This window comes from Malaclemys terrapin, chromosome 8 (genome assembly GCF_027887155.1).
Source record: "Malaclemys terrapin pileata isolate rMalTer1 chromosome 8, rMalTer1.hap1, whole genome shotgun sequence".
NCBI lineage: Eukaryota > Metazoa > Chordata > Testudines > Emydidae > Malaclemys > Malaclemys terrapin.
This window is the reverse complement of record NC_071512.1, coordinates 50,667,866-50,681,292: the sequence shown is the minus strand read 5'-3', so window position 1 is coordinate 50,681,292 and position 13,427 is coordinate 50,667,866. Positions and strand designations below refer to the sequence as shown.

Here is a 13,427-nt window from a genome sequence, read left to right as displayed (position 1 = left end):
TTTCTTCACTCCCACTCTATTCCAAACTGGGTATGGGGCTGCCGCAGGGGTCCCCTCACTCCCTTCCAGGCTGGGTGTTGCGGGGAGGGGCAAAAGAACTATCTCCTCTTGCTTGGCAGGGGGAGGAAAGAAAAGGGGCCCAAAAGTGGGTGTGTTTCAGGGCCCAAGCAGCATAAAGGTTCCTTAGTGTAAAGAGAATCATACCCCTTGTGTTCTCATTTACACCAGAGCAAAGGAGGTGTGAAAGGCTCCAGTAGGGCAAGTGTTTAGAAGTTCTTTATTGGGAATGGTTATGATTCCTAGGCATTCTTTCTATTTAAGAACATTTCAATTCAGCATTATGAACTAGACACACCGAAACACAGGATGTTCATGTTCCAACTGACACAGCTGATTAACCCTTTGGGGTAGTGATTGAATGTGACTGGCTCACACCAGTCTTGGTGAGCTGGTACTTCCCCTGTTGGCTGCATTGTGTGCTCCAGGATCTGAGCTTTTCTTCACAAGCAAATGACGTCTCACCCTTAAGACTGTGAAGAAAATCTTCACCTTGTGAACTGGCTGTAAACCCATGCAGTGCTGCCTATCTTAATCTGCTGGAAACAACAGGTCAAAGAATAGCATGAACTACCCTTGTTCATGTCAATGTGCTAATTCTGAGGCCTAATGATGACCATTTAAATGTCACCATTGTAATTATTTCAGTGCTGATGAAAAGGATGCAAGGAAAGAGAGGGACAATCAGGCCAAGTCTACACTACAGACCTATATCAGTATAACTATGTCGGACAGAGGTGTGAAAAATCCACAGCCTTGAGCAGTACAGTTATACTGACTTAGCGCTGCCTACACGGGAGGTTTTGTAAACAGGAGAGTTTCTCCCATCGACACAGCTACCACCTCTTGGGAGGTGGATTAACTACACCGATGGGAGAAGCTCTCCTGTCAGTACAGGAGTGTCTTCACTTAAGTGCTACAGCAGCGCAGCTGCACTAGTGCTGTATGTGAAGACAACCCTCATACTGTGAAAATTCTTCACAGGCACCTGTGAGTGGCATCTTATTTTAGCATCATGAGCAGACAGAGCTTAGTACAACCACTTTTTTCTGCCCCTCCACCTCTTTATGAAGCCTGCCTAGGAGTTTGTGAACATGAATATACCGTACTCCCTCCTAGGCATTTGTTTTGGCTGGAAGACACCAGCTTTCCAAAGGTTACAATTAAATTATACAGAAGGATTTTAGCATGAAGAGACATGGAGCTGGAATTAGAGGACCCAAGACAACAGAGTTTAAACCAGGGTTGATTAACTTTACCAGCAGTTTAACAGAAAGCATATGTCATAACTATAAAGGGAAGGGTAACAGCTGTCCTGTGTACTGTACTATAAAATCCCTCCTGGCCAGAGACTCCAAAATCCTTTTCCCTGTAAAGGGTTAAGAAGCTCAGGTAACCTGGCTGGCATCTGACCTAAAGGACCAATAAGGGGACAAGATACTTCCAAATCTTGGGGGAGGGGAGGGAAGGCTTTTGTTTATGTTCTTTGTTTGGGAGGGCCTTCGCTCTCGGGACTGAGAGGGACCAGACTTCAATCCAGGTTCTCCACATCTTTCTAAACAAGTCTCTCCTATTTCAAACTTGTAAGTAAATAGCCAGGCAAGGTGTCTTAGTTTTCCTTTGTTTTCTCAACTGGTAAATGTACCTTTTACTAGAGTGTTTATCTTTGTTTGCTGTACTTTGAACCTAAGACTAGAGGGGAGTCTTCTGAGCTCTTTAAGTTTGATTACCCTGTAAGGTTAATTTCCATACTGATTTTACAGAGATTATTTTTACCTTTTTCTTTAATTAAAAGCCTTCTTTTTAAGAACCTGATTGATTTTTCCTTGTTTTAAGATCCAAGGGGTTTGGATCTTGATTCACCAGGAGTTGGTGGGAGGAAGGAGAGGAATGGTTAATTTCTCCTTGTTTTAGATCCAAGGGGGTTGGATCTGTATTCACCAGGAGTTGGTGGGAGGAAGGAGGGGAATGGTTAATTTCTCCTTGTTTTAGATCCAAGGGGGTTGGATCTGTATTCACCAGGAGTTGGTGGGAGGAAGGAGGGGAATGGTTAATTTCTCCTTGTTTTAGATCCAAGGAGTTTGGATCGGTATTCACCAAGGAATTGGTGAAGGTTTTTCAAGGCTTCCCAGGGGGGGAATCCATTGGAAATGGTGGCAGCGGACCAGGGCTAAGCTGGTAGTTAAGCTTAGAAGTTTTCATGCAGGCCCCTACATTTGTACCCTAAAGTTCAAAGTGGGGATACAGCCATGACAGCATATCATGATGCTCAACACCTGTCCTGGTGGGACTGTACCTTTAAGAGTAGAGAACGTTCTGCATCCAGCACTGAGAGGTGAAGGAAGAGGAGACAGGTACTGCATGGACCAAGGAGAGAGAGGGATGAGTGAAGAGATTTCTCTCCTGTGAAGAATTAGCTGTTGTATTCAAAATAATATTTAGTACTTAATTATCTTCAAAGCGCTTTGCCAGCGTTAACTAAGTAACACGCAAAACACCCCTCTGAGGTAGGTTGGTGACTATTATTCTCCCCATCTTGCAGATCAGAACACTGAGGCAGAGGGATTACATGAGTTGTCCGAGGTCACCAAAAGAATCCTATTCAGAGAACTCAGGTGCTCTCGGCTATTCTGATGTTGATGCCATGTGACAACAAATCCACTATTGGTACATATTCCTCATTCCAGTCCTCAGGATAAACCTGAACTCAGGGGCCTCATAACGAGTGGCTTTATAGTGACGCTGTTAGATTTAATTTAGATGGGAAATGTAGGTTTTTATAAAAAGAAGCTTATATAAAAACTTAAAACTAGGTGAAATGTTCCCATGTTGTTTTTAAAATTCCAAAAGAAGCAGTGTTTGAAAACCAAATCTTTCCCCACAGTGTAGACAACCCAAGGACTGTGGCGTTGTGCTAGAGCATGAGGATCGGAAAGAGAAAGTAACTAGAGGCTGATTATTAATAAAAGCAAAGTGCAATGGCCTCTTTTCATCATCAAAGCTGGAAACTGGGAGAAGAAAAACACAGAGCAAAACCAGAAGCAAGTAAACTAGACTCTTAAAATTATCAACGCACGGGGTTATTTCCAACATAGATGAGGGTGCATTTTAACTTGATGCATTTTAACTTGACAAGATGATGCATTTTAACTTCACAATGCCCCCTTGAGGCCTGAGAAGTTACAGTAGTAGCTGGTAGCAATATCTAGTAGTGAAGGGCATTTGCAAATACCGGGGGGTCAGCAACTTGGATTGTGGGAAGCAGCAGCATAAGTTTAAAGCTTGCTTGTAAGGTTCATAATGATCAGTGAAAATAGGTCACCTGTGTGCATTAGACCAGTCAGATCCTTGTCAAGTTCAGCCTATCAGAATAGCTGTAAATGTTAATATTCCCCATCAGTCCCCTCCCACTCTGTGACTGGTGACTTTTGTCAATAGCCTCCAAATGCTTAAAGTAGGCTGGGTTGTGAACCCAGAGAGCTCAGAGCAGGGGCTGAAGCAGGCTGGGCATTGGTTACATAAGTATTGGAACAAGCTGTTCAAGTCCTTACACTTTGTTACAAAATAACGGAATTCCATTGTCAGGAATTGACAGGCTCGGCCCTGCTTGGAGGCCATTTTAGGCCCTGGTCGTCTTCCTCTTCCCTGCCTGAGACCTTTTTTTCCTCCCCAGGATTGGTTCATTGCTCGATGATTGAGGACGGATCTTCATTTCAGTGTAAGGGATGGAGAACAAATGGCCTTTCCATGGTGCCCAGTTGACCCCCTGGAAAGAGAACAAGGAATTCCCTGTATTAAGCATGTAAACCCTGGGTGGGGCACTGGGATACTAGAATACATAACTCAGATATTGGGAGGGTTATTATTTATTTGTATTTCTACCATAATAAGAAGAGGGAGTTCCTACCAGCCCTCTGGACACCCCAACACAAGTTAATATACGTAGAGTTGGTCACGCACCAGGATTGAACCCCCTACATGCATAACACATACAGAGACCTGTGTAAATAGATGTATTTTGTGTCATGCCCTGACACCAACAGACCAGGACCATTTCAGACAAGTTTCTAAGAAGGAGCCCATTTCTGAGCTGAGGTTTCCCTTGAGGAGCGTGTTATACTGCTAACCACTCCCCCTTTGAAAATTAGGACGTTCCAATTCAAACGTTCCTGCCCATTTGCAGCGGTAGCAGCATGGCATAAAGAGAGAGGTGGTTTCTCAGGGTATGTCTACACTGCAGCTGGGAGGTGTGATTCCCAGCCCCCAGAAAGACAGACTCACGCTAGCTCTGCTTGAGCTAGCAAGCTAAAAATAGCAGTGGGGGCATTGCATCACCGGTAGAAGCTGAGGCTGGCCGCCAGAGTCCAAGCCCGCCTGCCCCTGCCGTCAGTCTAATCCCAGATGCCTAGTCCAAGCCATCGCCCGTGCCACAACACCCACACTGCTTCAGTGTAGACATAACCTCAAGTAGCAAGGTCCTGTGCCATCTGTGGCTTTATAGGTTAAAAGTGCCACTTTGAATTCAATCCTGAAACCAATGAGCAGCCAGCGCAGAACATGGGGCAGCAGTGACATGTGTTGCCACCACCTAATTAGGTGGGCCCCTGGCCTGAGCATCATGTATACAGTGCTTTTCATATGCAACTTGTCTGAGATAATGCCCCAGCCTTTTACCTCTAGAGACAAGGGTTCAAATCCTGGCTTAGATCATGAGAGAGGTTCCATTATTCATGCTGTCCTTGCTCTCTGGATAAACACAGGATTCCAGTCTCCCATGGCTGTCAATCCAGCACCTTTCAGCACCACTAAATACACTGTTCAGTACTGTGATCAGCTAGCTAGTGGCTGTGTGTCTGCAGCTGTGTTTCAAAGGATGGAACTGGAACCACTCAGTGCACATGTGTCTGTCTGTCTCATAGACCCTATACCGATTACTATAAATAGACACTCGTTTAGTTCAAGCAGTAGGCTCTGTGCTGTCTGGGCTGAATGCTGCGAGTTCCATCCCTGCAGTCACTCTGAAGTTACAGGTGGCCATAGTGGGTACCCTAGTAACGACTGTGAGGTTCCTGCGCTGCCATGGGTTGATTACAATACACCCTTTTTAAAGGGAAGACGTATGCCTGATCTGTAACCATTGGATGAGCCTGGACAGCCCTTCCTGACTTGAGGCACCATCTGAGCTGTCCAGCGTCACTCGTGTCCCTGAAGCTGGTGAGAAGAAGCACACATGCTGCAGAACCCTGGCACTTGCCTCACTGTGCTTGTTTTCTCCATATTTGCCATTGAGGTTAGCTAAGTGGCAGTTCTTGTACCACCAGGCGCCATGGTGCGACCTTGCACAATTGCTCAGAGCCACATCGTTGTCCCTGTCCCAGGTGGTGAATTTCCAGCCATTGTGGTAAGTCAGCGCATCCCCTAAAAGAGGGGAGAAGGAGAGGTTAGGCACAGCAATCTGGGGGTGCCACTATCAGACTGTTGGGGGGTGTGCTAGGAGAGTGCAGTTCCACAAAGTTGGAGATCCCCAGAGGGTGGGAGTGAGGGTTGGAAGGGATGGCGGGGTAGGTGGTAAATGGGGCAGGTGAGAGGATTGGAAGCCAAGGGCACAGGCATCATCATGGCAAGAAATACCTGGAGTACAGATGGCAAAGGCCATTATATCATCAAGATGGGAAGTAATGCTGGGCGAACTCCCAAGGAGTCTAAATTCCAGTTCAGTTGAGGATCAAGTTGCCATTCCTCCCCACAAAACCCTCCTCCTTCTCCCCACCTCCCAATGTTGTTTTCTTTGATTGGGAATGCCCAACAGCCCCTCCAATGTCTTCACAGGCTCATCTGCTGGAACCACTACCTACTCTGGATTCTTCAGCAGGTGGCCTGCTGGGCCTGCTCCCCGAATCCAGTCGGAGGACAGTTCCGTGGGCCTCCTCCTTCTTCTCTGCCTCTTTATCCCGTGACAGGTGAGCCACACCTAGTCCCCCCTTTCTCAGGAGATGGCTTGGCGGGCCCACTCCCAAGGTCCAGCCAGAAATACCAATGTATATTTCTCTCCTTAGAGAAGCACCAGGAAGCAACCTGGCTTATGGGACTTCTAATGCATCCCAGTCTATTCCAACCCACATGCTGATGGGGAAACAAGTGTCCCAGATTCCAGTGCTTGCTTCCATTATGTGAGACCGAAGAAGCAAGGATACAAAGCGTTCCTTACCGGCAGTGCCTTGGTAATTCCCCACAGAGAGCCTGTACTTATCCTTGCTTGAAGCCACCTGGAAGAAGTCATAGACAGCATAGGCAGAGTCATTGGAGGTTTGCAAATCCACCCGGATCTCATATTGGATGGGAGTACTGCTAGTGAGGTTGTGCAATTTGTCAAGACCTGGGAGAAGAATCCAAGGTAATTATTCTATAGAGGGAAAACCAATGTCAAAATTCATTCACTTTCTCTTTTCCAAGGTTCTTCTTGCCACATTTGTGGTTAAATCAGTGGTTTGCTCCTTCTCATCCCACCTTCTTCCCCTATTTGATCCCGAAGTTACATCATACTGATAAGGATGAGTTTGCACCATCACACGCGGCTTCATGGCAGCAGAGAGTGACATCAGAAACATAGGAATCTGATGTCACTGCTAGATCAAGGAGAATAATCCAAACTCTGAAGGAACATTCACTATCTCTAAGCAAATCTAAAGACCCCAACCACTGTCATATCTAGGTGCTGAATTCGCCAATCTAAGCACAGTCAGCTGAAACAGCAGGAAAGGAGACACAGAAAATGACTTGCCAAGTACAGTACTTTTTGTTCCTATTCTTCATGTTTCAGCGAATGCCACATTCTCCTTTAAATCAGTGCACTAATATCTTGTGACTCCTCTCCTGGTACAGGATCACAAAACCCCTGAACTGAACCTCTTCTGAGGTACAGAAAACATTGGTTCACTCTGAGTGACAGCCCGATGAAGTTCAGTGGGCACTGGATTTGATTCATTTGCCTATGCACTTCCAAACAAGAGCAGAAGCAGACAAGCCCAGGGCTGTACCCATGATATTTCCAACCTGACTGCAGACCTGAGAAGTTTGCATATTTCAGATAAGCATCAAAATGCCAGCCAGCCTCTACAAAGCCTGTCTTTAACTGTCCACCCTTCACCTGTCACATACAGATACAGTACCAAGCCAAAATTCCCCCAGGGGATCTCCAAAGCCTTCGACATAATTCCTCCAGCGCTTGTAGAAATCCAGCTGCCCTGTGTTCCGCCTCTGAAACACCTGCAAAACAAGCACTGCTGAATGAATCATGAACAATTGGGTAAATTATCCTCATTTTCTGTGTGTGGAATATTCACTAGCAGATGGCAATTTCCTCCATTTCTCCATGATTCCAATCTGTCCACAAAGAAGGGGCGTTAATGAGTGTTCAGAATTCAAGCTGTTGGAAAAATGGGATTGGCCAGGTGATTTCATATGCTTTTTTTTAATGTTCCCTGATTGGATAAGCACACAAGCTCTTCCAATGCATACACTTGCGACTAGAAATTTAAAATTTGCTTTACACAAATGTTTGCCCTATTATAACTCAAATCACACTCATGTTTGTGGATAGTGAGGATAAAAGGAACACAAACCTCCCAAATGTGGTATAAACACCTACATAAACAGGAACTAGCTATACAACAGGACCAACAAGAACTTTTTTTTTACATGTGAATGAATATTCATGGAAAATTGTTTGCATTATTCAGCCTTCACTAAAATAAAAACGTAAAAAATAAAAAGAGAGATGAAGATAATCTTACTCTAGTGGAGAATGGGAGAGACACTGCACAGAGAGACACTCCCAGAATCACACAGTTTTATGCTCCTGCCCTTAGGTCATGGTTTCTGTGCTGTGGCCAGCAGTCCACTAGGAACTGGACTCAAGACTGCTTGTTCATTTCACATGAGCCACCATGCAGTTATCAGGTAGTAAGGAAATTCAGTCACTAACACCTTTGGCCTGACTGGAATAAGGGACCAACCAGTGAAATACTTTATATCTCAATGAACCTGACCCAGTCCACAACCACCACACCTGTGATTGGCGTTTCCCCCACATCAATCCCAAAAGGGTTAAGGAAGCGGAGAAAGGACCGGATAGTGAGATAGGCCACATGAGGAGATTAGGTTGGAGAAGCAACTCCTGATTGGAAGATGGAGCTCAGCTGAGCAGATGCGGGGCTGGGCTCGACTAATACAAAGCCAGGAAGCTGGCAACAGAAATGGCTGCAGTGAGGAAGTCTGCATCCACCCTCTGTGTATTAGAGAGGGAAGGAGGGAGGCCAGGGAAAGAGTGGGACCCTGGCCCTTAGGGAAGGGCGTACCCGGGAGAGAAAAGGGTGGAAAAGAAAGCCTATTGGAGGCAGAGTAGGAAGCATCCTAGGGAGAAAGCAGCAAGATTGAACACTGAGCAGACTTTGGCTGTGTGTTGCAGGGGCCCTTGACTGGAACCTGAAGTAGTGGGTGGCCCCGGGTTCCCCTACCTGCCACTGACAGAGTGGCAGTGTCTGCACAGCAGGCCTAGTGAGACTTCTTACCCCAGAAGGGAAAACCACATAATGATCTGGCCAGAGGGCTGAGTCCTGAAGACAAAGCTGCAGCTCCTGGAGCAAGAGGTGGGCTGCAGAGTGAGCGAGAGAACAATGGAGAGAGAGACTACAAAAGGAGGAGTTGGACCTGGAAGAGAGCTAATCCCCAGAACAGCCAGGAGGAGGTGCCACCTGCAGTGAGTAGAGCATGCCATGACACCACAATTAGCATCCTCGTTGGCAGTCTCAGCAGAGGCCAAGGACTGAACAGGCATACAGGCAACTATCCCCTTGCCCCTAAAGATGGTACTTCCCAGGCAAGAGTTGAGAAACACAGATGTGGAGCTGCAGAGTAAGAAGAGGGATACTTCCAGTGCTGCTGCCCATGTCATGCCTGTGCTGGCCATAAACAGAAGATTTCAGTCTCCAGGGATGTCAGCGCAGCGTTAGAGTCACTTGATTTTTTTTAAAAGTACACAGCTGTGCAAAGACCCCAGCACCACTCACTATCCATCCGCCTCCGTCGGTGGTCATGTCGCAGTACACCTGCATGGGCCTGCCAGCATCACCATTCAAGTAGATCATGTATATGCCACTGGTGGCATTCCCATTTTGCTGGGTCTGGCTGCAGTCAGCAGGATATGGGTAGAGGAAGGCAACTGTCGGAACAAGACAAGGAAAAACTCACATCAGCAAGTCTGAAAAGGAAGCTGGAGAGGCGTTCCCAACTGAGTCTCCTGAAGAGGATGTGGTTTGAACAGGGGCACAGGAACAATGACAGCCTTAGGCTTATGGGTCATATAGAGTCCTGCACCATATGCACACCCCCAGGCACCTACCAGCTGGAGCACAAACCTGGATGCCCTGGGTCCTGCCATGCTCTGGTAAAGACTGCCCTCCACCTAAGCTGCATATTAGCTTTACCTGCTGCCTACCTGGCCCATGAATAGGGTCACTAGAAGCTGCAGGAGGCAGCCTGTTCCTTGAGAGGGTCTCAGAAAGCTGGATTTTTCTAGGGATGGTGGAGTCATAGATGTGTAGTAAGTACTGGCTCTCAATGGAGAGGGAGCTCACTAATCTCTCCCCACATGCACCATTTGTCCACAATGGGCAATGCCTTCCCCAATAGGACAAACTCCTGCATCACGTTGGCATGAAAGGCACCTTAAAAGGATGCCATTTTGATGCAAGTTTCCTGGACCCTGTTAGTGAATTTGGGCACCTCTTGAATGCCACAAGCAGTGCTTGCAAGATACGAGTTGCCCCCATGCTACTGGGATGATGCAAGCAGATCCGGAGTTGGTGATCGACTTCCCTACTTCCAATCAGCTTTTCACAATCAGTCTATCTACTATACTCAACTGGCAGGCTCTGTCAGCAACATCATCCAGACAGATCTGAATCTCCATATAAGCCATCCCACTGTGTCACTTCATGCTCTTCCCCCACTGAATCTCCAACCTGCCATACAGCCTGGCCCAGGGCACTGGACTGGAAGTCAGGAGATCTGTGTTCTATTCCCAACTCACTGACTTACTGAATGACCTTTGATAAGTCATTTAATCTCTCTGGGCCTCTGTAAAGTGGAATCATCACCACTAACCCTTAACTGTGAAATGCTACAGATGAGATGTGCTAAGTATTATTAGTGCCAAGCCCTACCTGTCAAGAAGGTGTTGGCTGCCTTTCTGCTCCGGCGGTCACCCTTAAAGGCCACCATGTAGACTGTGTACCTCACTCCTTGTCCCAGGCCTTCCAGTATGAACCTTCGCTCATTAGGACCCAGTTGCACTTCCTGCCAAAAAAAGAAAAGATAGACTAACGATCTGCCAAGCTCCATAGTCTGCGTCATCTATTCCCAGCCATACTGCTTCTATTCTCTGCATGCTTTTGGAGGTGAGCAGGGCACAGTCAGAAGAATACTCGTAGCAGGGTGTACCCCATAAATACAGGGCCATCTGCATATTAGTGGGTAAGTTGAGGATTCCCTGTCCCTGGAATGAGGATTTGGGGGGAAAAGTGAACTTGCACAGACCCTACAGATAACTGTATCCACAGGGAATAGACTGTATGCACATTCGCGAATGAGATACCTCATGTGCATGGAGCCCTCCGACACGTATAAACACATTGGAAAAGCAAAGTTAAAAACACATCTTCTATTGTGTGAAGGATCTGCCCAATCCACAACACCCAGCAGCAGTCACAGTGGTACGTGGCATCCAGTAGGGCACCAGCTCCTCCCAACAAGTGTAATTAAGATGGAATATTCCACTCCCTGAGACACCTTCCCACTTAAATTCTAAGGTTGTGCATATGTTCTTGATAATGGGATCTGATTGACTAAACCCAACATCCCATGTGCACTTTAAACTGGGGCAGTTTGTAACAAGAAGGAATTGAAGAGCTCACAGTACCTTGCTGGTGCCATCTGGAGCCTGGTAGGTCAGAGTGTAGCCACTGATCTGTGCAGCAGGTGGTGTCCAGGTAACTATGCCACTGGACTGTGTCACATCTGATACACGGAGGTTCTTGGGAGGGTCAATTTCTATTTCAAACAAAAAGCAGAGAACAGAATCAAACTCTGATTGTACAAGTACCTCTGAGAAGAAGCAACCCATAGAGTGAATCTTTAGCATAGGGCATGGAGGTATAGAGCGTTTAGTTTCCAGTATTATTAACTGGGACTCTGCAACTACAGAAACTATATTTCATGGTTAACAAGGAGGAACGTGTGAGGTACATTAGCAATGTGTTGGGGCCCAGAACTAGTAAAGACTGCTGCAGATCAGGCTTCAGATGCACTGGCACGGGAGCTGAAATGGAAATAGCATGGGGTATTGTAGGTCAGACATGAGGTGGCACCCTGGACTGAAATAGCATAGGGTAATATCGAGTGAAGACGGGATTGCATTGGCAGAGTTGTGAGGGCATCCAGAGCCGGAATACCTGATGATCTGAATTTGTGTTCACTGGCAGAACTACATGGGATAAGCTCACACAATATGTGCCTGCACCCAGAGGCAAAACCAAGCTCATCTTCAGCCAGTGTTACCTGTCCCACATGTTTATGATCACCAAAATACACCCCTCTTTCCTTAAAAACGAGCTAACCAGCCTGAAAGCAAATACGTATTTCTCACTTCTAAAGACGGAGGAGTTAAGGGTCGGTATAAGGGATTGGGGTGTAGGTGCTCTGGCCTAGCTGTCATGGCTGGGTGGGTGGCCACCAGTCAAGGATGGCCATGAGGCAGAATCAGCAAGCAGGGCTCAAAGTAAGCACTAGAGCCAAGATTGATAAGGAAGGGTCAGGGTCAGAGTCAGCCCAGGGTCAGAGACCCGAGATTGGATGTAGCTATCAGGCTGGAATCAGGTGGCAAGAATCAGGCTAGGGCTGGAGGTCCGAGCTCAGAGATCATTACAAGACTGGAATCAGGAGACCAGAGTAAGGCTCAAAGTCAGGCTGGGGTCAGAGACTGGAGATCAGAAAGTGAGGTGAGGTCTGGAGTTACAGCAGGCCAGAGATCAGTGTGGTTGTCTAGACAACTTCCTGGAGCACCCTCTAGGATTAAATAGTGAACATGGGCCAATCAGAAGGCCGCAGGGGGCTGTTGCTCTGGATCCTTTGGGTGGTACTTCCTGCAGTGCCTGATCTCCACAGTGCCCCTTGAATGTGGCTCTGTATGGCCACCTCCTGGCGATGTGGGAACGGACTCCACAAACCCAGATTCTAGTCCCACAGATCCTTACAGTCATGGTGCAGACATATGAATTACTTCTTTCTCCAGAGGTAAACACTGCAACACACTTGGGGTCTCCTCCCCAAACCTGGCGGCTTTGCATTAACAATTTATAATCACATAATCCATCCATGGCAAAGCGGCTCCCTTTGCAGGCACTGGAAACATTTTATTTTAATATGTTTGCTTACTTTAACAATTTACAAGTACAAAATAACCTACATCTCTATGGTTCTGGTCTCTGGTATTTTGTGTGATCCAGACCGCCTCCACTAACAGCAAAGACTAAGTCATACATTCAAATATCTGTGTGGTTGTTTCCTGAGTGTGAAGAGCAGGCTGGCTTTATTTTTAACCAATACCATTTCACGGCGATCATAAATAGCCTCTGATATTGTTTTATACTGGACATACAAGCATAAACGGTACAAGGCATCCTTTACGACCAGGGTGGTTTCTGACACTTGTTCTGTAGTATGATCCCCTCCTAGCTCCTGAGAAAATTTTTCAATAACAGAAGCGGAGGCAGCCGCTGAAGAATCCATCCCAGTTTTCAAATCAATGCTTGGTGCATTCTGGGATAGGGCTCTTTGGAAACCTGTTAACTTCACAAAGGCCTTCATCCATTCAGTCCCTCCCTGCTTCAATCTGAGGGTGTCAGGTGGGTAGTGCTGGTATTCAGGAAAGAGCACTAACTATTGACATGGGAGCCTATGCGCGCGCGCGCACACACACACACACACACACACACACACACACACACTCGCTTACGTAAGGCAGAACTATTAATACAGGACCCTATGTACACACACACACACGTATGGCAGAGCATCATGGAGCTTGCAGAAATACTCAGCTCAATTCCCTGCTCCACAACAGGCTTCCTGTGTAACCTGGGGCAAGTTACTTACTCTTTGTGCCTCGGTTCCCCATCCGTCAATGGGGCTGCCCTCCCTCACAGGGTGTTGTGAGGATAGATAAATCCATTAAAGACTGTGAAGCAGTCCAATACTAGAGTAATGTGGGCCATATAAGTACCTAAGTTTGACAGATGGAAAGAGTGGAGCAG

General features: G+C 46.8%; 1 protein-coding gene across 1 annotated transcript in view; it reads right to left on the bottom strand.

Moving 5' to 3' along the window:
- Positions 1-260: 260 nt before the first annotated feature.
- The window catches only part of TNN (tenascin N), a 47,687-nt gene continuing 34,520 nt past the window's right edge, over positions 261-13,427 (bottom strand). Inside the window, exons 11-17 of the mRNA XM_054036486.1 lie at positions 11,036-11,166; positions 10,281-10,413; positions 9,126-9,277; positions 7,227-7,323; positions 6,266-6,433; positions 5,312-5,475; positions 261-3,823 (exon numbers count right to left, since the gene is read on the bottom strand). Coding sequence (XP_053892461.1) covers positions 3,677-3,823; positions 5,312-5,475; positions 6,266-6,433; positions 7,227-7,323; positions 9,126-9,277; positions 10,281-10,413; positions 11,036-11,166 — 992 coding nt within the window. The 3' untranslated portion in view covers positions 261-3,676. The remainder of the gene's footprint in view (positions 3,824-5,311; positions 5,476-6,265; positions 6,434-7,226; positions 7,324-9,125; positions 9,278-10,280; positions 10,414-11,035; positions 11,167-13,427) is intronic.